We start from the raw sequence: 26,903 nt of genomic DNA, 5'->3' as shown, positions 1-26,903 counted from the left end.
TTGTGTAAATCAAATGATACAAACACCAAAAAAATCAATTTTAATTCCAGGTTGTAAGGCAACAAAATAGGAAAAATGCCAAGGGGGGTGAATACTTTCACAAGCCACTGTACCAGCTAACGGAAACCCTGGTGTGTGTGTGTGTGTGTGTGTGTGTGTGTGTGTTTGTGTGTGTGTGTGTGGGGGGTGCATAGTCATGGTCACCTCTCAATGCTGATACACACGTGCACATCAGTGTAATCTGAGCTGATGGGCAGAGGGTAGAGATGCACTACAGGGTCCAGGGACAACTCTGTCTGTCCACCTTTGTGCCAACCTAAATAACCACAGGCTAAAAACCCTAACAGGCACTGAAAGACAGCATTTAAGAGGAACATTTCAAGTCCAACATAATCTGTAAAGTCCCTCCAAACTCAATCCTCAGAGAAACCGAACATCAGGAGAGAATCTGCCTCTACCTCAACACTCCCCAGCTCTTGTTGTGGCCTGGTATATTTGGAGACATGGGAAAAAAATCACTCCTGGCTGATATTGGCACGGACAGGGTGTTAAAACAGCCCAGAGGTCACAGACAGAGATAGGGAGAGAGAGGGAGCGAGACAAAGTGAAAAAGAGGGAGAGAAAGAGAGACAGGGAGAGAGAGAGTGAGAGAGAGATAGAGTCCCACGTGTGACACCCTAGCATACGCAGCCGCACACTGCCACTGTCTGTCACAGCTGTTCCTCTGAGACCCAGCTACCAATGTGGGCAAAACACACACATGTACACGTACACACACACCATAATGAATGACGGGGACTGTGAGGGGACAAACAAACACACTAACAAAACATTTTTGTTATTATATTGCTTGTATATTGTTTGTTTTTTACATTTGTATGACTGTGCTTGTCTATTAGTGTATCAGTGTTTTGATGCATATGCTGCTTTTTGTGGACCCCAGGAAGAGTAGCTGCTGCTTCTGCAAAAGTTAATGAGGAACCAAAAAAATCAAAATAAACTGCTTCTTTCGGTCACTGACCAACAGTATTCAGGTTTGAGAAGAGTCTCCAGGAAGACTTAGGAAGAATAGGTGGTCCCTTCTGAGTACTAGCTTGATTTGTGTTCAATGGTGTAGTGACAGCTCATTGTCTACTGCTAAATAGCACGTACCTGCTGTACATGCATTAGCCTCTCTTATCTATACTGCTCCCATCAGCTACTGTACCCGTGAAGCACATCCAACTGACCTTGGTAACCTATCCCTCTAAATGCAATGTGTCCATTGTTTAGACAAAGCCGTATGGATGACCGGTTAGCTACACAAATGAGTGGTTTTCTCCATGGGGGAACATGAGGTAACTGATGAGGATTTGATCTAAGTGAAAGGCTCCTTCCTCTTTTAACTGGCTGTGGGTTTACATAAAGCTGCCTGCTAATCTGTTAGCATTATCCTGATATGATCCCAGAGCCCATCTCCTTTCCTTCAAGTGTAGCAGCAACCATGGGAATGCCCTAGATTTCCCAACTTCTTCATAGGTACAGATCTAGGATCAGTTTACCATCCCCCAAATACTAACTTTAACCATTACGGAGGAAATGCTAAACTGATTGTAGATCAGTATCTGGTGGGACTTTGTCCTACTTCTGGTTTGGTAGCCACATGGAAGGCAGCACTGTCAAACAGTATGGGTGTCACAACACAGGCTTGTTGTATCCCAAACATTCTGTGATGCCTCGAGGGCTCATTCATCCCACCATGTGATGGTGTAAGGATCCATATCGGGATGGTGCCCGTCCGCAAGCCCCTGCCCACGCGGTGCCCATCACTGGTGCCAAGGTGTGCTAACACCCATGCCAAGGGCCACCTCAGACCTCTGGAATACAGTGCATTCGGAAAGTATTCAGACGCCTTGATTTCCCCCCCACATTTTGTTACATTACAGCCTTATTCTAAAATTAACCTCATCAATACCTCATAATGACAATACCTCATAATCACATTTACAGTGGGCTCCAAAATTACTGGCACCCCTGACTGCACAAACAATACTTAAAAAAATATAAACAATATAATTATAGAGATTAACTCAAAATACCAACATGTGAGAAATACTGTACTTTATTAATGTTGCAATGGAACCAACAAAAATCATACAATTATTTAATAGAAAATAAATTTCACCAAAATCAAGGTTTCATAATTATTGGCACTCCTCATTTAGTACTTAGTGCAGCCACCTCTGGTAAGGATAACAGCATAGAGTCTATTCCTGTAATGTTTGACAAGGTTAAGGAACACATTTGGAGGGATTTTGGACCATTCCTCTATGCAGATCCTTTCAGGATCATTCGTATTCTTGGGTTTGCCCTCTTCAACAGCCCACAGGTTTTCGATTAGATTGAGGTCCGGCGACTGAGATGGCAATGGCAGAACATTTATTTTGTTGTCACAGAACCATTTCTGTGTGGGTCTTGAGGTATGTTTTGGGTCATTGTCTTGTTGGAAAGTCCCAGCCTTCTGGCAGAGGCAACCAGATTGTCAGCCAAAATTGCCTGATACTTGGTGGAATTCATTAATTAAAACAGCCCCAAAACATCACTGACCTACCACCATATTTCACCATGGGTATGAGGTGCCTCTCCTTGTATGCATCTCTGTCTCGACGCCAAACATGCCGATGCTGTATCTGACCACAGCACCTTCTTCTAGTCATAATTTAAATGACATTTGACAAACTCCAAGCGCTTGCATCTGTGTCTTGGGGTCAGAAAGGGCTTTCTTCTGGCAACCCTTCCAAAGAGCCTGTGGTTGTGGAGGTGGCATCTGATGGTGCTTTTTGAAACCTGGTCACCCCAAGACGCCGCCAAGGCCTGCAATTCTTTCACAGTGATTCTTGGGGATTTTTTTGGTTCTCTCACTATCCTCCTCCCTATCCTGGAGGGTAAAATGCATTTGCGTCCTCTACCCGTGAGGTTTTCAACTGTTCCATATCTTTTGAATGTTTTTATAATTGCCCTGACAGTGCTCAGTGGTATATTCAATCGTTTGTGGATCTTCTTGTAGCCATTACCAGATTTATGAAGGTCTACGACCATCTGTCTCTTTTGAACTGCCAGTTCTTTTGTTTTCTTCATGGTGTTGGATGACAAAGGGATATTGCATGTGTGTTACCTAATTTTTATACCCTAGTGAAACAGGAAGTGATGTAATGGCTCAATATAGTTCCTTAAGACTTAAATAAACGTAAATAAGTGGAATTTAACTCCTGGTTTAATTTTGGTAGATGTTATTTACAAAAATCTTTAAGGGTGCCATTAATTGTAAAACATTGATTTGGAGGACATATATTTTTTTTTAATCAAATGATTTTGGTTGGTTCCATTGAAACATTAAAAGTACAGTATTTCTCACATTTTGGTATTTTGAGTTTATCTCTTTAATTATATTGTTTATATATTTTTAAGTATTGTTTGTGCATTGCCAGTTAAGGGTGCCAGTAATTTTGGAGTCCACTGTACATAAGTATTCAGACCCTTTACTCAGTACTTTGTTGAAACACCTTTGGCAGCGATTACAGCCTTGAGTCTTCCAGGGTATGACGCTTCAAGCTTGGCACACCTGTATTCTTCCCTACAGATCCTCTCAAGCTTGATCGGGTTCAAGTCCGGGCTCTGGCTGGGCCACTCAAGGACATTCAGAGACTTGTCCCGAAGCCACTTCTGCGTTGTCTTGGCTGTGTGCTTAGGGTCGTTGTCCTTTTAAACCTTTGCCCCAGTCTGAGGTCCTGAGCAGGTTTTCATCAAGGATCTATCTGTACCCCAGTCCCTGCTGCTGAAAAACATCCCCACAGCAGGATGCTACCATCACCATGCTTCACCGTAGGGATGGTGCCAGGTTTCCTCCAAATGTGACGCTTGGCATTCAGGCCAAAGAGTTCAATCTTGGTTTCATCAGACCAGAGAGTCTTGCTTTTTCATGGTCTGAGAGTCCTTTAGGTGCCTGTTGGCAAACTCCAAGCGGGCTGTCATGTAACTTTTACTGAGGAGTGGCTTCCGTCGGGCCACTCTACCATAAAGGCCTGATTGGTGGAGTGCTGCAGATGGTTGTCCTTCTGGAAGGTTCTCCCATCTCCACAGAGGAACTCTGGAGCTCTGTCAGTGTGACCATCGGGTTCTTGGTTACCTCCCTGACCAAGGCCCTTCTCCCCCGATTGCTCAGTTTGGCCAGGGGGCCAGCTCTAGGAAGAATCTTGGTGGTTCCATTTAAGAATGATGGAGGCCACTGTATTCCTGGGGACCTTCAATGCTGCAGAAATGTTTTGTGCCTCGACACAATCTTGTCTCTGAGCTCTAAGGACAATTTCTTTGACCTAATGGATTGGTTTTTGCTCTGACATGCACTGTCAACTGTGGGACCATATATAGACAGGTGTGTGCCTTTCCAAATGATGTCCAATCAATTGAATTTACCACAGGTGGACTCCAATCAAGTTGTGGAAACATCTCAAGGATGATCAATGGAAATAGGATGCACCTGAGCTCAAGTTTGAGTCTCATAGCAAAGGGTCTGAATACTTACGTAAATAAGGTGTTTAGTTTTTTGTTTTTTGTCATTATTTGCAAAAATGTCTAAAAACATGTTTTTGCTTTGTCATTATGGGGTATTGTGTGTAGATTTATGAGGGAAAACATGTATTTAAGCAATTTCAGAATAAGTCTGTAATGTAACAAAATGTGGAAAAAGGGAAGGAGTCTGAATACTTTCCGAATGCACTGTAGATTCCAGGCCGGGCACCACTAGTGCTAATTACTTGCAGATCTGCTAAGGCTGCCTTTGAAGTTCATACCTCTTTAAGCTCAGGCTACAATGGTAGGTTTGTCCACGGTCTTTACACTTCCTGGCTGTTGCTTTTGTTGTTATTGTCCCAAATCTGCTTTAAGCCGTTCAAGCTATTCGTATTACTAAACTGGATCTTAGGGAACTCAAAGTGCTGCTCCGGAAACAACCCAGGAAAGGGCGAGAAACTGAGGCTTGGGATTAACAAAAATATGGCTTGTTTGTTGTTCACATACATTGACAATTACATAGATCAACATTGAAGGGAGTTGTCTCCCTTCAACCATTACACGCACTCATGAATGCATGCACACATACATGCACGCACACAAGCGCATGCAGACATAAACACAAACGCACGCATGTGAAGGAAGTACAGTACTCACGGTTTCTCCAGGTCTGTGTGCGTTTGACTCCGTGTGGACGCTACACCAGGTAAGTCAGACTCTCCCTCTCTCCTGTCCTCTGTCTCTGTGTGCCGAGTGTCCTTGTTTCCCGTCAGCCTCCCGGTAGAGTCACAGTGGTTCTGGTCCACCTCTGCACCACATGTCATTCCTGAGAGGTCTGGCTCAATAGACACCACTGCTAATGCTGTCTTCTCCTCCTCCTTCTCTTGTCCTTCTCCTCCCTCCTCTGCCTGCTGCTGTTCCTCCTGCAGCTGGGCTCCTCTGGTTGGTTCAGCCTTGAAGTGGAACAAACTCCCTAGTCTCCTGAAGAAGGCATCTAAAGGGGGAGGAGGCGTGGGAGAGCCGTGCCCCAGGGGGCTCACCGGAGAGCAAGGAGAGTCCACTGAGGGGGGCGGGACGAGGGGCTGGTCCTTGGAGGACCCCCCGGCATCGTCCAATATGCTGCTGCTGTGCTCTCCTCCTTTCTCCTTTCTCTCTCTCTCTTCGTCCTCCAGTGCCTCTCCCGGCACTCCTTCCTCTCTTCCGTCTCCCTTTTCTTCCGTGCCTTGGAATGCCTGGAACCACAAGAGAATGACACAGAAAGAGAGAGGGGTGTGTGAGAGCAAATCAGATTAACTTTCTCAGCAGCAGGCTTGCCACTGACACAGCATTGCACAGCAGCACCCTGGCAAAAGGGTAGAACAGGGGACGAAAGAGGAGTAAGATTATCGTGAAATTCCGGTAAACTCTCTTTCTCCCTCTTCCCTTTCCACCGGCTGTGCCCTCTATAGCAGAAGCAGCTAAGAGGCAGCAGCGGCACTCTAATGCAAATGTGTCTATGGAGCACACATCGCTCCCCTCCCCCATAGCCCTGCCCACAATGCAGTTAACTCTCTCAGCACCACAGCAGCCAGCCAGGGTCGTAAATGAGATAGAGCCCTTGTTTACAGCTTGTTGCACATAGGTATGTCCCCGCAGATAGCCATGTGAACCGATGAGTCATACAGAGGGAAAAGAGCACCACATGCATTTGGGCAATTCCACAGTAACAGAGTGACGCTGAGACTAACATTTTAACACAAAATGTATGCCAAGCAAAAACTATGGATTGCAAAGTTGAATAAACCACACACCTATATGCAGAAGTCTACTTTTAACAATTGCCACTGATAATTTGACTAAAACACATTTACTTGAGGAACAGTGCAGATGCAAAGTTTAGTAACAGAATGACAGTAAAATCTCCTCAAGTTTTTTTATGTGATAACATTTTCCATAAATTCTTAAATATCTACTCCAAATTAAGATTCGAAGATGTCTGCAGAAAGAATGGGGTGTCAGCTATGACATGAGACCTGGAGTTTGAAAAAATCTATTTTGGTTATTGAACTAGAGTAAGTGAAGTGGATCAACACCCGGTAATAGAATGAAGGTAACAGAATGACATCATGGGTCCTTGATCTGTACTATACAGAAATGTATAATATGAACGCCATTCACTTCATGTTGATGTATCCTAAATAGGTACACAAAGGTAGAAAAATGTAATATCCTCCTTTGCATGTTTGGGTGTTATTCTACACACTGGCTATTATTCTAACGAACTCCACCCCCAAACAAGCATGCATCAAACCTTTGTTAATTTCTCTCGTTCACTTTAGCTTGTAAATGTCCACACTCACTGAAAATGACATTCAGTAACTACTAGCTATGCTGTATAACTTTATGAGCTGGATTTGCCAGACTTTGCAATTAGTTTTGTTCGTTTTTGCTTGTTAGCATTTAGCTAACTGGGTTTACATGATTTCACTATTAGTTTGTGCTAGTTTTGTTAGCAGTTGTGCTAATTTTGTTAGCGTTCTGGTAAATGGTCCTTTCTTGCGTTTTTAGCGCCCCTTGTGCGCTATGCCGGGAATAGCATAAATCCCGGGATGAGAGAAGAACGGTATGACGATATGAAAATCTGGATACAAAAAATATATATTTCTGGTGCTCCTAAAATTTTAGCAGATTTGTAATTAGCTTTGTAGGGCTGTTTTAACCACAATCTATACAGAATTTAAATTTTATTCTAGCTACAATTATTAAAATATTGGCAGATATCGGTTATCGTGAATATTTCCGCTCTAAAATCGGAAATCGGTAACCGATCCAAAAATCCCATATTGGTCGGGCTCTAAAATGTACTACAGAAGCAATGAATAATCTAGACTCAAAACAAAAGGAGTTTGAGTAACATATTCAGGATTAATTTATCTAAAAAAAAACGACAGAGAAATCCTTATCTCACCAAAGGACATTATGAATGAGGAAGCTAAATATTTTTTTTTTACAAATGTTTTATTATCAAGTTCCTCCAACCACAGTCACTCAATTAGCCCATGTCAGCTAACATATTTTAGATTGGTAACTTAGTCTAGCCAGCTATCTAAACATGTAGTAATCATGGTTGAATTACCGACCGGGTGGCCCCAATTGATTTTGTTAGTCAATCTCACTCAGCTATCACATTAAAAACTGAAAACATTTCTCACCACCCTATGACAAAATATGTAGAATTGCAGGAAATTAGCAGTAGAATTGAAAATGTTTCTCTACGTCTCATGGTAAAATGAGAATAATTCCATAAAAGTTGTCATAAAATTGCAGGCGGTGTCAGAGGAAAGCCCTAAAAATTGTCAAAGACTCCAGCCACCCAAGTCAGACTGTTTTCTCTGCTACCGCACTGCAAGCAGTACCGGAGCGCCAAGTCTGGGACCAAAAGGCTCCTGAACAGCTTCTACTTCCGTGCCATAAGACTGCTGAACAGTTCATCAAATGGCTACCCTGACTATTTGCATTGAGCCCCTTTTTATTTGTACTGACTCTCTTGCACCGGCTCTATGCACACTCACACATACTACACTGACACGCCAACACACACACACACACACACACACACACACACACACACACACACACACACACACACACACACACACCACACAGACACACACACACAGACACACACGCGTATATTGACGCCACACACAGACAAACACTCACACAGACACACTTTCACATAAGCTGCTGCTACTCTGTTTATTATCTTTCCTGATTTCCTGGTTACTTTTACCCTAACCTACATGTACATATTCCCTCAATTACCTCATACCCCTGCAGATTGACTCGGTACCGGTACTCTTTGTATATAGTTTTTTAATTGTTATTTTTAGGACATTTTTCTTACTTTTTTACTCTACATTGATGGGAAAGGGCTCGTAAGTAAGCAATTCACAGTAAAGTCTACACACTGTTGGATTCGGCGCATGTGACAAATACAATTTGATATGTCTAAACTCCAATGTACTGATAAAGGAACAACAAATTTTCTTTAAAAAACTTTTACAAGTAAGGTATCATGTTTATGAATGACACTGTAAATAAGGATGGTAAAATTATGTCACACTAGCAATTAAAGGCCTATGGAGATGTGTTCGGAAAGTATTCAGACCCCTTCCCTTTTTCCACATTGCTACACTACAACCTTATTCTAAAATTGATTAAATAAATGTTTTTCCATGTCAATCTACACACAACACCCCATAATGACAAAGTAAAAACAGGTTTTAATAAATGTTTGAAAATGTATTAAATATAAAAAAACAGATATACATTATTTACATAAGTATTCAGACCCTTTGCTATGAGACTTGAAATTGAGCTCAGGTGCATCCTGTTTCCATTAATCATCCTTGTTTCTACAACTTAATTGGAATCCACCTGTGGTAAATTCAATTGATTGGACATGATTTGGAAAGGCACACACCTATCTATAATCAGGTGCCACATATGACAGTTCATGTCAGAGCAAAAACCAAGTCATGAGGTTGAAGGAATTGTCTGTAGAACTCCGGGACAGGATTGTGCTGAGGCACAGAACTGGGGAAGGGCACCAAAACATTTCTGCAGCATTGAAGGTCCCCAAGAACAGTGGCCTCAATCATTCTCAAATGGAAGAAGTTTGGAACCACCAAGACTCTTCCTAGAGCTGGTCGACCGAGCAATAGGGAGAGAAGGGCTTGGTCAGGGAGGTGACCAAGACCTGACGGTCACCTGACAGAGCTCCAGAGTTCTTCTGTGGAGATGGGAGAACCTTCCAGAAGGACAGCCATCTCTGCAGCACTCCACCAATCAAGCCTTTATGGTAGAGTGGCCAGACGGAAGCCACTCCTCAGTTAAAGGCAAATGACAGCCCGCTTGGAGTTTGCCAAAAGGTGCCTAAAGGACTCTCAGACCATGAGAAACAAGGTCTGATGAACCCAAAAATGAACTCTTTGGCCTCAATGCCAAGCGTCACTTTTGGAGGAAACCTGGCACCATCCCTACGGTGAAGCATGGTGGTGGCAGCATCATGCTGTGGGAATGTTTTTCAGCGGCAGGGACTGGAAGACTATGGAAAAGATTAACGGAAAAAAGTACAGAGAGATCCTTGATGAAAAGCTGCTCCAGAGCGCTCAGGACGTGACTGGGTCAACTGATCGGCAATTTTCATAATGTAAAATAATGTGACAGGTGAAATGAAGAACGCAATCTGCTTTGTCTCCTAATGTATTACACAAGTTGTCTGCAGAAATTAACTGAAAAGGTAGCTACAAATAAGTCTATTTGATTTTATTTGGATCTCTCTCTCTACCACTCAGGCATACCCTGCATAGAATGTACGAATCAAAGCAATCTCATTGAACCATTCCCAGCGGGCAAAACTGGTGGATATTATGTCATCTTGTTTTGAACCCCCCCCCCCCTTCACCCACCTACACACAATACCCCATAAAGACAAAGTGAAAACATGTTTTTTTTACAGATGTTTGAAAGTGTATTAAAAATGAAAGACAGAAATATCTAATTTACATAAGTATTCACACCCCTGAGTCAATACCTTGTAGAAGCACCTTTGGCAATGATTACAGCTGAGTCTTTCTGGGTAAGTCTCTAAGAGCTTTCCACACCTGGATTGTGCAACATTTGCTCATTATTCTTTTCAAAATTCTTCAAGCTCTGTAAAATTAGTCGATGATCATTGCTAGACAACCATTTTCCGGTATTTCCAAAGATTTTCAAGTAGATTTAAGTCCAAACTATACCTCGGCCACTCAGGAACATTCACTGTTTTCTTGGTAAGCATCTCGTGTAGATTTGGCAGTGTGTTTTAGGTTATTGTCCTGCTGAAAGGTGAATTAATCTTCCAGTGTTTAACGACTTCCGCCGAGGTCGGTCCCTCTCCTTGTTCGGGTGGCGTTCGGCGGTCGACGTCACCGGTCTTCTAGCCATCGCTGATCCATCTTTAATTTTCCATTGGTTTTGTCTTTATTTTCTACACACCTGGTTTTCATTATCCAATTACATGTTCATGTATTATTATTATTATTATTATTATTATTTTTTTTTTATTTTATCCCATTTTCTCCCCAATTTTTGTGGTATCCAATCGCTAGTAATTACTATCTTGTCTCATCGCTACAACTCCCGTACGGGCTCGGGAGAGACGAAGGTTGAAAGCCATGCGTCCTCCGAAGCACAACCCAACCAAGCCGCACTGCTTCTTAACACAGCGCGCCTCCAACCCGGAAGCCAGCCGCACCAATGTGTCGGAGGAAACACCGTGTACCTGGCCCCCTTGGTTAGCGCGCACTGCGCCCGGCCCGCCACAGGAGTCGCTGGAGCGCGATGAGACAAGGATATCCCTACCGGCCAAACCCTCCCTAACCCGGACGACGCTATGCCAATTGTGCGTCGCCCCACGGACCTCCCGGTCGCGGCCGGCTGCGACAGAGCCTGGGCGCGAACCCAGAGACTCTGGTGGCGCAGTTAGCACTGCGATGCAGTGCCCTAGACCACTGCGCCACCCAGGAGGCCCTACATGTTCATGTATTTAACCCTCTGTTTCCCCCATGTTTGTTGTGCGTGATTATTTCTATGTTCAGTTCGGTTCATGATGGCTGGTTTTTCGACGGGTGCTGTTTTCACCCGTGCGTAAAATTTACCGTTGGTTATTGGTCAAGTGTATTTGTTTACCTTGTGCCTTATTTTTTGAGTAAAGTACATTGCTCACTCATTTTGCTCTCCTGCGCCTGACTTCATGCACCAGCTACACTCACCTTCTGACACAGTGTGTGGTGGAAAGCAGACTGAACCAGGTATTCCTTTAGGACTTTGCCTGTGCTTTGCTCCATTTAGTTTCTTTTTCATCATGAAAAACTCCCCAGTCCTTAACGATTACAACAAGCATATCTATAACATAATACAGCCACCATTATGCTTGAAAATATGGAGAGTGGTACTCAGTAATGTGTTGTATTGGATTTGCCCCAAACATAACACTTTGTATTCAGGACAAAGTGTTAATTGCTTTGTCACATATTTTGCAGTATTACTTTAGTGCCTTGTTGCAAACAGGATGCATGCTTCGGAAAATTTGTATTAAGTACAGGCATCCGTCTTTTCACTCTTTCAATTAGGTTAGTATTGTGGAGTTACTACAATGTTGTTGATCCATCCTCAGTTCTCCTATCACAGCCATTAAACTCTGTTAAACTCACCATTGGCCTTATAGTGAAATCACTGAGCGATTTCCTTCCTCTCCGGCAACAGAGTTATGAAGGACACCTGTATCTTTGTAGTGACTGGGTGTATTGATACACCATCCAAAGTATAATTAATAACTTCACTATGCTCAAAGGGATATTCAATGTCAGATTTCTTTACTTGTACCCATCTACCCTTCTTTGCGGGGTATTGGAAAACCTCCCTGATCTTTGTGGTTGAATCTGTGTTGGAAATTCACAGCTCGACTGAGGGACCTCACAGATAATCGAAAAGATTTGGCATGGGTCCTCAGATCCTCAAAAGGTTTTACAGCTGCACCAATCGTGAGCATCTTAACGGGCTGCATCACTGCCTGGTATGTCAACTGCTTGACCTCCGACAGCAAGTCACTACAGAGGGTAGTGCGTACGGCCCAGTACATCACCGGGGCCAAGCTTCCTGCCATTCAGAACCTCTATACCAGGCAGTGTCAGAGGAAGACCCTAAAAATTGTCAAAGACTCCAGCCACCCTAGTCATAGACTGTTCTCTTAGCTACTCCATGGCAAGCGGTATCGGAGCGCCAAGTCTAGGTCCCAGAGGCTTCTAAACAGCTTCTACTCCCAAGCCATAAGACTCCTGAACAGCTAATCAAATGGCTACCCAGACTATTTGCATTGCACCCCCTTCTCTGTTACTATCTATGCATAGTCACTTTAATAACTCTACCTACATGTACATATTACCTCAATTATCTCGACAGCCCTACCCCCGCACATTCACTTTGTACCGACACACCATGTATAAAGCCCCGCTATTGTTATTTACTGCTGCTCTTTAATTATTTGTTATTCTTATCTCTTACTTTTTGGGGGGGTATTTTCTTAAAACTGCATTGTTGGTTAAGGGCTTGTAAGTAAGCATTTCAATGTAATGTTGTATTCGGCGCATGTGACAAATAAAATTTGATTTGATAACATTTGATTTGATTTGATGTGTGTGATGAGAGAGTCATGAAAACATCATGTTAAAACACTATTGGGCCAGTAACCGAAAGGTTGCTGGATCGAATCCCCGAGCTGACAAGGTAAATATCTGTCATTCTGCCCCGCGCAAGGCAGTTGACCCTCTGTTCCCCAGGAAGACGTGGATGTTGATTAAGGCAGCCCCCCACACCTCTCTGATTCAGAGGGGTTGGGTTAAATGCAGAAAACACATTTCAGTTGAATGCATTCAGTTGTACAACTGACTAGGCACCCCCCTTTCCCTTTCCCTTTATTGCACACAGTGTCACGCCCTGATCTGTTTCACCTGTTCCTGTGATTGTCTCCACCCCCTCCAGGTGTCACTTGTTTTCCCCAGTGTATTTATCCCTGTGTTTCCTGTCTCTCTGTGCCAGTTCGTCTTGTATGTTAGTCAAGTCAACCAGCGTGTTCTTCCTTTTGCTATTCTCTTTTTGATACTCTTCCTGGTTTTGACCCCTGCCTGACTCCGGACTACTTTCCTGCCTGCCCTGACCTTGATTCTGCCTGCCCTTTGGTACCTTTTGGACTCTGAACTGGTTTTGACCCTTTTGCCTGTCCACGACCATTCCTTTGCCTTACCCTTTTGGATTAATAAATATTGTAAGACTCCAACCATCTACCTCCTGTGTCTGCATCTGGGTCTCGCCTTGTGTCATGATACACAGAGTGAGTCCATGCAACTTAATGTGACTTAAGCAAATTCTTACTCCTGAACTTATTTAGGCTTGCCATAACAAAGGGGTTGAAAACTTATTGACTTAAGACATTTCAGCTTTTCATTTATTTATTTGTAAAAAAAAATTTTTTTTACATGATTCCACTTTGACATTATGGGGAATGGAAGGGAATACCTAGTCAGTTGTACAACTGAATGCATTCAATCGAAATGTGTCTTCCGCATTTAACCCAACACCTCTGATTCAGAGAGGTGCGGGGGGCTGCCTTAATCGACGTCCACGTCATCGGCGCCCTGGAAGCAGTTGTTGGGGGTTAACTGCCAATCTCTAGGGCAGAACGGAATATTTTTTTTATCTTGCTGGCTCTGGGGTTCAAACCAGCGACCTTTCGGTTACTGGCCCAACATTCTCAACCGCTAGAATACCTGCCTGTGTGTAGGCCGGTGACAAAGAATCTCAATTACATCCATTTTAAATTCAGGCTGTAACACAACAAAATGTGGAAAAAGACAAGGGGTGTGAATGCTTTCTGAAGGCACTGTGTATGGACATCCTGCACTCTTTGTCCATTAGGAATCAGCAACCAGAGCATTCTCTTACGTTGTGGTTTCTCTTACTTCCTCAGCTACTCACTTCCTGCCTTGAGATGACAGTATCCACAAGAAGACAAAGTAATGTGCTACCAGACTAGATTTTAACATGACAAATCTTAAGAAGTGGGGGCTGGGGGGGAAGGGGACAGAATTAGGGTCACCAAATCAATCAGACAGCTGCTGTCAAGGTCCAGACACAATAGATTACAGAGTGGTCGGAGGTTGTATCTGAAGGCAGGGGGCTGTATCACAATACTCCTCAACAGCATGCTCCTCTCTTTGTTTGCTTTTCCTTCAAGAACACTAGTAGGAAAAGGATTGGATATGTTTTCACCATCTAGTTCTCTGAGAACATTATGAAAGAAGATCAATTAAATATATTTATATAATTTAAATCTATTTATATTAACATATAATATTAGAATTATTAGAACATAAAGCCCATGATCCTTTAGCACAATGCCTCTCCTGGAATAACTCCAACCAGTAAACTAGCTCTGGTATCACTGTGTTTGCCTCACCCTTCACAGGGAGGCCTTAACTGAACCTCTCCTCATTCAATTATTCTCCAGCTCATCACAAAGGATGAGCACAGACAGACAGACAGACAGACAGACAGACAGACAGACAGACAGACAGACAGACAGACAGACAGACAGACAGACAGACAGACAGACACAAACTTACATCAAATGAATATTAAATGGTTATCCGACGCATAACGTATATTTTTAATACTCCCAAAAAGTATTCTTAAAATAGGCTTTGACCTGGTCTTCTCGAAGTCAAAAACATTGCCAGCCATGCTCACTTTATAGAAATAAAACTTTTGGGGCAGGCGTGAGTCCAGGTCATCACAGGGCACTGAGGCAAGACACTTTCTCTAGACTGATAGAGGAGACATAAATAGTCCTCACTGTCCCAAATGTCCTCATAATCGAGATACAAACCTACTCTACCCTGCGATCCCTCCCCCATTCCTTCTGGTCGTCACTGGCCGTCACTGTCACTCCTGCCCTACTGGACTCCCATGTATTCCCCCGGTACTGTGTCTTGCCATTCAACAAGAGGCGACTAGTTTTCATGCCCATTTTTTCACTTGAGAAATACTGCACCAAACATCTTAAGTTAGATGGAAGATTGCGAGACTTCCTTGGCAAAAATGGCAACATTAATTACAGATTTCTTGATGTATCTTTTACTAATTAGATTTTTTTCAAGTAAAGGTCTTTAGAGAGTATGCGAGAACAGACGGTCGCGTTGCCTAGCCGAGTTCTGCTAGGAGAAAACTGAACCCATTTATGCGGACACCTTTAGTCACAGATCCCTCACCATCTAGTAGAGCCAGTCAGTTGATGAGCCCGCTAGCTACAGAAGGGTCCGAAATTATTGACACCCTTGATAAAGATGAGCAATAATGACTGTATAAAATAAATTATTCAAATACTGAGCTATATTGTATGCTACATTTTGGGGGTAAATTATATTTTATACTAATACAATTGCTCAGAGAAATAGATTTGGTATAATAAGTAATCAGGGATCCAAATCATTGACAACCCTAAAGATTCTTATAAATAAAGTAGTCTAAAGGTAAGTATTTGGTCCCATATTCCTATCATGCAATGACAAGCTTGTGACTACACACTTGTTGGATGCATTTGCAGTTAGTTTTGGTTGTGTTCAAAGATCATACCCCCAAGACATGCTAACCTCTCACCATTACCAATAACAGGGGATGTTATTATATCTGGGGGTGTGATCTTTGACTCTCTAACTTTCTCACTCATCATTATTCACAATTCATCCAGGATTATCTGTAACCATAGTAGCATCCACATGAATGTAGAAGTGTTTAGAAACATATTCTACTCTTACTTACAGTAAAAGTGACTCCAAAACTACACAATACATTATTTACCATTCATTTCTATTATGCACAAAATAATCTGAAACACAACCAGAACGGACTGCAAATGCATCCAACAAGTTTGTAGTCATTACATGATAGGAATATGGAACCAAATACTATACTTTTGACTACTTAATTTATAAGAATCTTCAGGGGTGTCAATCATTTTGACCCATACCTTTGAGATTTTTTTTATTACTTGTTAAACAAAATCTCTTCTGTGAGCAATTGTAATAAAATAATATAATTCACAATTTATTTTTAGTATACAATATAGCAAATTTATTGTATTATTTATTTTATAGTCATTATAGCTCATCTTTATCAAGGGTGTCAATAACTTCGGACCTTACTGTATATCCTGCACCCAGACATCACACTCAGACAGATGCCTCCCTCCCTTCCTTCCTCTCTACCTCTGTTTCTGTGGCGAGACGCTCCGCAGGAGGGCTGGGAGGGTGGCCGGCCGTGAGGTGGGGGAACGTGTTTTGATGAGCCCATTCTCTGCTTGTTTGGCCCGCTGACAAAGCAAACAAACTGACGGAGAAAAGCAGCTTCCTATTTTCTATTGCTGCCGTTGACCTACTTAATGTTTCCAACAACAGCCTTTACACAGGAAGAGGGTGACAAGCCAAGGAAGACTCAGCATGCTATAGCTAAGATCTAACACAGAGGAAATAGAAAATAAGGAAAGATGCCAATGTTGCTTTTCTGTTTGAGAGAGGGGTATGAAACACTTTATTTCAAGGGTACCTACATAATGATGTCATGACACCTTCATAACACATTCACAAGAAAAACATAGGCATTTCATAAAAGTCAGCCACCCTACACTGGTCATTGCAGTATACCTACTATAGGTGACATAACGGAAATGTCAACTCGCGAGTGTAGACATGTGTAAACATTTGTAAAATACTTACGCACAGCTTATGAATGTGCATGAATAGGTTATGATGTCCTGACAGTAGGTACCCTTCATAGAGAGGTGTTTATTACTGGTTAGGTTCTAGTCACAATGCTGCTGGTTCTCAGTCTTTCCAGCAATTGTTAGCATTTTCCACCCTCTGTAGGCTAAGCATGTGTGAGACACAAAATATGTCTGACTGCCAGGGATAGATACTTTACTGAACACAACATCAACAACAGAGTTCTAAGCATAGCCAATAAGCACATGACTAAAGGGGTATTTTCAGTCCAGACAGAGAGGCTAGCAGCTAATGCGGAACCATGTGAGAGAGGAGGACGGCTTGAAGGGAGGAAAAAGGGGAACAAGAGGAGGAGGAGATGAAGAGGTAGAGAGAATATTCAAGGCTATGAATGCAATTGGGTTGTTCATATTTTGACATTTTAACATTTTGACCTTCCACTGCGGATGAGGGATTGTATTGCTAGACAAGCCCCGGTAGCAAGACTTCTCAGCATTCCCAAACTCTGGAGTCTTTATAGAGTGTTCCTAATATAGCTCCTCCTGACCATGAGTCATGCGAGTGCACACACACATCCTTCTACATTATATACTGTATACTCATACATGAGCAACCCCACCCCCCTACACACACACTTTCATAGGCACATCGACAGAGAGCTTTGGCACACGTAGGCACGTGCAAACATAGTCACATGACATTGTTGATGTAAGCTGAGGTCAGGGCAGGTGGAGTCACTCGCACAAAGACACTTATTTCAGGTAATGATAAACTTACCAATTCACTCAAAATGTCTGTTTAGCAAGACCAACCCAAGTCAATACTATTTACAGTAGAGAGAGCGGGAGAGAGATTCAGCAGAGGAAATATGAGCTCCTTCCCTCTCTCAACTGGGCAGCACATACAGTATAGCCTGACATAATTCTCCATTTGATTAATGAGCCCAGTAGACTGTGTATTTAATTTCCCAGAAACTTGTAAGCAAGTATTTGTAGGCTGGAGGATGTCTGGTAGAACGGTGGCTACAGAAATGGTATTCAATTCAGACCTACTATAAAGGGGACCACTTGAGTCAGGGGCAAATCCTGTTGTTAAGCTGGCTTTAAAAGCTATGCTAGAACTATTTCTGGTTACGTGCAAATAATATACTGCCATGGTCAGCATTATAATTTGCCAGGAGTAGGCTATGGAAAATGTAAGCCCACAGCCCTGACTGCAAAACCAAACCGCCCTGGTTGATGGTTAGATCCCTTACTGTCCTTAACGCTACTGTACTAAACAAATGCGTGTGAGCATGCACCACACACACACACACACAAGCAGCCTGAGGGCAAGAGCTTCAAGACAAACCTTGGGCCCCTTCTTATGCAATCATCCTCATACAACTTTCAGCATATGCCGCATGTTTTCAACTGTTCTACTCAGCATTCGACAGCAGCTCTGTTAGTGTTACAGGTTCTCTCTGTGCAAGCCTTGTTTACTTGTACACAGTTATGGGTGTAACCGGTGTGAAATGGCTAGCTAGTTAGCGATGCACGCTAGTAGCGTTTGAATCGGTGACTTCACTCGCTCTGAAACCTTGAAGTAGTAACGATGCTTCGTGGGTGACTGTTGTCGATGTGTGCAAAGGGTCCCTGTTTCGAGCCCAGGATGGGGAAAGGAGAGGGACTGAAGCAATACTGCTACCTGGGCACCAGGTATGGATTGACCAGTCAGCTCTGCTTAACCTCCATACCTTGGACAGCTCCAGGTCTTCTTGGTGCAGCATTGGTTCCCCTTCATTGGTCTCACTGCTGAGGCTGCTGCTGACTAAATTCTCCTGGCCACTGGTGATGGGAGGAAAAAAATAGGTCAGAAGAATAAACCAGAGGTGCACATTAGTTTTATACTGCAGAAGACCTGTAGGATTTTTGGTTCTCCCCCACACTCAATTATTTTTTTAACCTTTATTTAACATGGCAAATCAGTTAAGAACAAATTCTTATTTTCAATGATGGCCTAGGAACAGTGCCTTGTTCAGGAATAGAACGACAGATTTTTACCTTGTCAGCTCAGGGATTCGATCGTGCAACCTTTCGGGTTACTGGCCCATAGCTCTAACCATTAGGCTACATGACGTTTAATTGCTATTACTAAATGCTGAATGAAAGGCAAGGATGAAAAGTGGCGTACATTGCAGCATTGTAAACTGACCACGTGAACTACAATTCCGATGCTGAAACGTCAATAATAACCGCTTGCAAAACTGGTTTCAGAACACATGGCCCTTATCTTTCATATCGGTTAGAAAGAATCTTTCAAATAAAACATATGCAATTACTGTATCTGATTTGCACAGATCCATATGCTGTGTGCCTCCAGTTGACTTTCCTCCCCAGTTATGATTTCACAGTGTTCAGAGCATGCTAGATACCAAATAGCACAGGTGGTCACCTCTGTCTTCTTAAACAAGCGCTGTAACATGGCCGCGGGAACACCAACCCAATAAAGGTGTGTAGAATGGAACCTTTAGTTATTGTTTTTATATATAGCTGATGTGAAATATACGTTTATTATGTTTCCAAAACCATACATCTAGCGATGAGTGTCAACGTTTAGAGCAAGCTTCGGGCCTCTTAACAAAATTCCCTCGGGAAGATACATCCGTCAATAGGCGCTAAAGATATTTAGAGTCTATGAATGGGCTATGTAGTTAATAGATATATAAAACAGCGAAGTAGATAACCTACATAGAAACAGAATGATAATGTTAGATTTCGAGAGAAGTTACAATGTAGATGGAAAATGTAACAGATTGCGACCACTGTCTGTCGTTACGGCAAAACCTCTCGTTCTCGTGCTTCACGTCATATTCAAAGAAGGTTTTGTTGCCAAAACTAGAAGCTGGAAAGCCACTACACTAAAGTAGGATTGTTATTTGTTACAATGTTAACTTTGTGGTTCAAACCTGATGTTGCTTTCCTCTGTTTTCTCAGGTTCTTGAGATCTAGTTCTTTGAAATAGTCTGGAAAAGTTTCGGGCGATATCCTCCTGCCATGAACTTTGTCTTTTCATGTTTGACATAACAGTTCTGAAACAGTCACATCTGAGCAAGGAGTTGAATAGCTCTAGTCCCTGAGGTGACCCACGATATTTTTTGGGTAAAACTACAGTTTCGTAAATTCCTTCATGTCTCGACTCATTATGGACGTAATGTGCTCTACTCCAGTCCAACCCCTACAACGCTGTAGCAATAGGAAATGGGGGAGGAGCTATTTGGCATATTCAAATGATATGTCATACAGTATGTTAGCGTGGGCATGCTTGCTTGCCCCAGTATCTGTGCGGTATGCCGCGTTCATATACTAGTCGGAACTAGGAAGCTCTGACATTTCCGACTTTATTTTTCATTCAAACGTGGCACGCTTGTAACTACAACCAGGTTCAAGTCAGAAATGTTTGAGATTCCAAGTTCCGACTAGTAGTTGAACGAGGTATTAACGATGTCGACGATAAGTAAGTTTAACGCGCCTCCTCTATTGTCGTGTTCAAAACAACTGGGAATTGGAAACTCGGAAATCTCAGACTTCAGTACGTTTAAGACAACTGGAACTCAGGAAGAAAACGAGCTCTGACTAGGAAAACTAGTTTTGTATGGTCATCCAACTCGGAACTCCAAGTCGGGAACTCTAGCATCTTTAGAGCTCCGAATTTCCGACCTGATCACCGAAGTCATTATAGCCTATGACCTCGTTTTTTCAGAGTCTTCATGGTGCTTTCAAGACAAATGGGAACTCAGAAAAGAACGAGATCAAAACATGACGTCGGTCATCTTCAGATCGGAGCTCTAGAAAGATGCCAGAGTTTCCGACTCGGAATTCCTAGTTGGATGATCGTTCAAAAATATTTGTCCCAGAGTGAGCTTGTTTTTATTCCGAGTTCTCTGTTGTCCTGAACGCACTGAAGTCGGAGATTTCCGAGTTCTCAGTTGTTTTGAAAGCGCCATAATGCCCAGGAAGCTCCAATTCAAACGTCCATTAAACAGGGAAAGGGCTTTACGGACACACCTGACACCCAAACCGATAACAAACAAATTAGCTCAGGGTTAATGGTTTGGTAAAGGTAAGATTCAGTTTTAGGTTTTGGCTATTCAGTTTAAGCGGCAGCTGTGTCCTTATATGCTAGTCTCTCCCATTAAGGGCGGCAGGTAGCCTAGTGGTTAGAGCGTTGGACCAATAACCGAAAGGTTGGTGAATCGAATCCCCGAGCTGACAAGGTAAACATCTGTCGTTCTGCTCCTAAAAAAGGCAGTTAACCCAGTGTTCCTAGGCCGTCATTGTAAATAATAATTTGTTTTTAACTGACTTGCCTAGTTAAATAACAAAATGCGTTACATGGTCAATCTGTTTCCGTGCAATGATGCGGCCTCTGCAGTAATCAATGCATTCATACTTCTTGCGCTTCGCGGTGCAGCGCATAGCTTTTGTCAAGGAAGTGAGTTTGTGTTTATACAGGATCTCCTGCCCCACCTACGATCAACCAATCATGTCATTACGGAGCTATACGGAACCCTCCGCATTGTTACAACATTTGGGTGGCGGACAGCGATGCAGTATGGAGCTCAATTTGGCCTCTACGTCTGGAGTCTCTGCGATTGCGCCACACCCGTCATACGGGTGACCACATTTTCAGATAAAGCATAAATTGTATTTTAGACCGCAGTGTCAGAGAGGTAGAGGCGAAGCATGAGGGATAACTGGGCCTGAAATCCGTCTTCTCCAGCAGATGTTTATTTTTTTGCTCACCAAGTTTTTGTATGGACGTCAATGAGAGTGTGTTGAATTTAGTTTTTAAAAAATGTAATGGCTTATTTGCTAGTGTGGCTTATTTGATCGAATATAAGTTTCGTAATGCTTAGGTTGTTACGAGTGTACTGATATAAGTAGGACACGTGACATCCCTGCAACTTTGAGAAAAAACATCTTATCTTGGAGTTGTGCCTGGTCTTCACATTAGTTTCTGCCCTCTCATTGGCTAGAATGGTCCCACCTGATCTTGCCTCCTCCCGACTGTCTTCCATTTTTGAAGACATTTCTTTTCATTGTTAGAGCAGCATCTTGAGTATCTGATCAATATAATGGATAATCTGTGGCACTATGTACTTCCAAAATAGTATCTAAATATACATGTACAAGCAACCGATAAAATTCCTCTTTGGCACCTCCAATGTATTGAGCTTTTGTAGACTTCCGACCTGTGCAATGAGTGATTGAGTGTTTGGAGGTGCCAATTAGGCATTTATTCGCTTGCTTGTACATTTTTATTAAATCCTATTTTGGAAGTACACACCGTCCATAAATTGAGTAAATAGTTGCTCAGCAAAACTCCATGTTTGCTGAATAACAAACATATTTTGACATTATAACGCTTGCAGAGCTGTAATGGGAGTTTGAATAAGAGCTTCCTGGTTGTTAGAGAGGAGACACGTCATACGCATCTTCGACATGTCTAACGCACAGATACTGGGGCAGGCCAGGCTATGCCCCATTTGAGTATTAAATGCCATATGTCAATATTCCCAACATACTCCCAGACAATCCTCTAGTGAATATTAGTGACTGACTAGGCCTACATGTGGTTATAGGCACAAAACGTGGCGACACCTTCAAATTATTTAGGCAACGCCACGCACATTTATGTAAGGAAAATCCAAACAGTCCCTTTACAAGTCAGAATGTTGAATAAACTTAATTTGAACTATTGTCTGTTGTGTTGGTTTTTCAGTTGGTCAAAATTTTTAACCAAATATCCACAGGAAAGTGTTATTAATCAACTTTAAAATGCGGATCTCTGTGTGACAATCAAGATTTGTTTGCTTGGGACCAAAGGCACGTGCACAAGACTGAAGTACGGTACATGCAGGCAATGCCTGCACTTTGTTTGTGTTAAAACTGTCACGCCCTGACCTTAGATATCTCTGTTTTCTTTATATTTTGGTTAGGTCAGGGCGTGACTAGGGTGGGTACGCTAGTTTTTGTATTGTCTAGGGTTTTTGTATGTCTAGGGTTTTTGTAGGTCTAGGTATTTGTATGTCTATGGTGGCCTGATATGGTTCCCAATCAGAGGCAGCTGTTTATCGTTGTCTCTGATTGGGGATCATATTTAGGTAGCCATTTCCTTTTGGTGTTTGTGGGATCTTGTCTATGTGTAGTTGCCTGTCAGCATTTTTTTTTTTGTATAGCTTCACGGTTCGGTTTGGTCAGTGTTCATTCTTTAAATAAATAAGAATGTACGCATACCACGCTGCGCCTTGGTCCGATCCTTATAAGGAACATGACAAAAACTTTAATTTTAGCTAGCAAATTTTTTTATCCCTACTTTGTATAATTCTTTTTTATATACACTACCGGTCAAAAGTTTTAGAACACCTACTCATTCCAGGGTTTTTCTTTATTTTTACTATTTTCTATATTTTAGAATAATAGTGAAGACATCATAACTATGAAATAACAAATATGGAATCATGTAGTAACCAAAAAAGTGTTAAACAATCAAAATATATTTTATATTTGAGATTCTTCAAATAGCCACCATTTGCCTTGATGACTGCTTTGCACACTCTTGGCATTCTCTCAACCAGCTTCATGAGGTAGTCACCTGGAATGCATTTCAATTAACAGGTGGGATTTCTTAAAAGTTAATTTGTGGAATTTCTTTCTGTCTTAATGTGTTTGAGCCAATCAGTTGTGTTGTGACAAGGTGGGGGGGTATACAGAAGATATCCCTATTTGGTGAAATACCAAGTCCATTATTATGTCAAGAACAGCTCAAATAAGCAAAGAGAAATGACAGTCCATCATTAATTTAAGCAATGAAGGTCAGTCATTCCAGAAAATTTCAAGAACTTTGAAAGTTTCTTCAGGTGTAGTCGCAAAAACCATCAAGCGCTATGATGAAACTAGCTCTCATGAGGACCACCACAGGAATGGAAGACCCAGAGTTACCTCTGCTGCAGAGGATAAGTTCATTAGAGTTACTATCCTCAGAAATTGCAGCCCAAATAAATGCTTCACAGAGTTCAAGTAACAGACACATCTCAACATCAACTGTTCAGAGGAGACTGCGTGAATCAGGCCTTCAAGGTCGAATTGCTGCAAAGAAACCACTACTAAAGGACACCAATAAGAAGAAGAGACTTGCTTAGGCCAAGAAACACGAGCAGTGGACATTAGACTGGTGGAAATTTGTCCTTTGCTCCTGAGTCCAAATTGGAGGTTTTTGGTTCCAACATCTGTGTATTTGTGAGACGCGTTGTGGGTGAACGGATGATTTCCGCATGTGTATTTCCCACAGTAAAGCATGGAGGAGGAGGTGTTATGGTATGGAGGTGCTTTGCTGGTGACACTGTCTGTGATTTATTTAGAATTCAAGGCACACTTAACCAGCATGGCTACCACAGCACTCTGCAGTGATACGCTATTCCATCTGGTTTGCGCTTAGTGGGACTATCATTTGTTTTTCAACAGGACAATGACCCAACACACCTCCAGGCGGTGTAAGGGCTATTTTACCAAGAAGGAGAGTGATGGAGTGCTACATCAGATGACCCGGCCTCCACAATCCCCCAACCTCAACCAAATTGAGTTGTTTTGGTATGAGTCGGACCAAAAGAGTGAAGGAAAAGCAGCCAACAAGTGCTCAGCATATGTGGGAACTCCTTCAAGACTGTTGGAAAAGCATTCCAGGTGAAGCTGGTTGAGAGAATGGCTATTTAAAAATCTCAAATATAATATGTATTTTGATTTTTTTAACACTTTTTTTGTTTCTATATGATTCCATATGTGTTATTTCATAGTTTTGATGTCTTCATTAATATTCTACAATGTAAATAAAAGTCCTTGAATGAGTAGGTGTTCTAAAACTTATTTTTTTACTTATTTATTTTACCCCCTTTATCTCCCCAATTTCGATCTTGTCTCCTTGCTGCAACTCCCCAACTGGCTTGGGAGGAAAAGGTTGAGTCATGCCTCCTCCGAAACATGACTCGCCAAACCACGCTTCTTAACACCCACCCGCTTAACCCGCCGCACCAATGTGTCGGAACACCGTTCACTTCACAACCGTGGTCAGTCTGCAGGCGCCCGGCCCACCACAAGGAGTCACTAGAGGGCAATGAGCCAAGTAAAGCCCCCCGGCCAAACCCTCCCTTAACCCGTACAACGCTGGGCCAATTGTGCGCCCCCCTATGGGACTCCCAATCACGACCAGTTGTGATACAGCCAAGGATCAAATCAGGGTCCGTAGTGACACCTATAGCACTGCGATGCAGTGCCTTAGACCTCTGCGCCACTCGGGAGCCCGTGTATATTTATTTTTGTCACAAATATAATACCTGAACTGCTTAGGCTGGACAACCCAGGAATCTCGCTGGAGCTGACCCTGGACCAAGGTACATTTGCTATTTTGGGACACATGCATACAACAAGGCCTACTAATGTATTGAATATAGGATACCCTCTAGAATATATTTCTATCAAGCCAAGTATTTTTCATAACAGGTAGTGTTATGTAGTTTACGATGGTTCAATCAGTAAGGCTGGTCTGAATGGCTAGCTCACTTTATCCTAATACAGTAAGCATAATATAATTAACATAGTTTCCTATTCTACAGGCATAGTGGGAATATATATATTAGTGATTACAAAAGTTATCATAATCAGCATTGTGTAATGTTTTTCCTCTTCTTTTAGCAACGCGTGGAATGTCATTCACCTATTTACCTTATAGCCTATCAGCACGGCACAATAATGCATATTCCTCACGCTTGCTGTTTAACCTATGGGCACACTCTTGCAGTTATCACCTTCCCCTCTTTCAACCAATGGGCATAAGTCTTGGGATGCATTTATATGTTACCCATGTTCTCTTACTTGCTGTGCTACGGAAAAAGGTACCGACAACCCACCACCACCGGCTAAGGTCTGTCATTGGAACTCCTTTCTCTCAGCGGGGGGTTTCTATGCCAGCTGCCCTGCATATGGCTACCTGCCATCAAAGCATCTGGCCCTGAGGATCATACCTCAGAGATGAGGCCATTCCCCAAACTATACTGAATAAAAATATATACGCAAAATGAAACAATTTCAACAATTTTACTGAGTTAGAGTTCATATAAGGAAATCAGACAATTTAAAATAATCCATTAGGCCCTAATCTATAGATTTCACATAACTGGGCAGTGGTGCAGCCATGGGTAGGCATGGGAGGGCATAGGCCCACCCACTGGGGAGCCAGTCCCAGCCAATCAGAATGAGTTTTCCCCTTCAAAGGGGCTGTATTAGGGATAGAAATACCCCTCAGTTTCATCGGCTGTCCGGGTGGCTGGTCTCAGACGATCCCACAGCTGAAGAAGCCGGATGTGGAGGTCCTGGGCTAGCCTGGTTACACGTGGTTTGTGAGTTGTGGTTGTTGGACGTACTGCCAAATTCTCTAAAACGACGTTGGAGGTGGCTTATGGTAGGCAAATTAACATTAAATTCTCTGGTAACAGCTCTGGTGGACATTCCTGAAGTCAGCATGCCAGTTGCACGCTCCCTCAAAACTTGAGACATCTATGGCATTGTGTTGTGTGACAAAACTGCACATTTTGGAGTGGCCTTTTATTGTCCCCAGCGAAGGTGCACATGTGTAATGATCATGCTGTTGAATCCCAAAAGCCTGGAAGGGATGAGAGAGCTAAGCCTATGGGTTCGTAGCTTCAACCCCGCGGCACACACACACACTTACACACACCAACTGATTAATGGACTGCTGAATGTATAGTGTTTTCTTACGCTTTGTTTGCTCTTTTCCATATTATGTCTATCTCAGATAAGCTACCTAGGAAAGGGCTGAAAATAGCCCATATTAATATATGTGGCCTTAGAAATAATGTTCATGAAATCAATAACTTGCTACCATCAGATAACATTAATATATTAGCCATTTCTGAGACACACTTATTTCATTATTTTGATG

At 42.5% G+C, this 26,903-nt stretch overlaps 1 protein-coding gene across 1 annotated transcript in view; it reads right to left on the bottom strand.

Moving 5' to 3' along the window:
* Nucleotides 1-20,109, bottom strand: part of LOC120031015 — a 90,135-nt gene extending 70,026 nt beyond the window's left edge. The window contains exons 1-3 of the mRNA XM_038976536.1: nucleotides 19,855-20,109; nucleotides 18,643-18,733; nucleotides 5,206-5,780 (exon numbers count right to left, since the gene is read on the bottom strand). Of these exons, the coding sequence (XP_038832464.1) occupies nucleotides 5,206-5,780; nucleotides 18,643-18,733; nucleotides 19,855-19,970 (782 nt within the window). The 5' untranslated portion in view covers nucleotides 19,971-20,109. The remainder of the gene's footprint in view (nucleotides 1-5,205; nucleotides 5,781-18,642; nucleotides 18,734-19,854) is intronic.
* Between the last annotated feature and the right edge of the window lie 6,794 nt (nucleotides 20,110-26,903).

This window comes from Salvelinus namaycush, chromosome 3 (genome assembly GCF_016432855.1).
Source record: "Salvelinus namaycush isolate Seneca chromosome 3, SaNama_1.0, whole genome shotgun sequence".
Lineage (NCBI taxonomy): Eukaryota > Metazoa > Chordata > Actinopteri > Salmoniformes > Salmonidae > Salvelinus > Salvelinus namaycush.
Note: the sequence above shows the minus strand (reverse complement) of the source record. Positions and strands in the feature narration are given on the sequence as shown.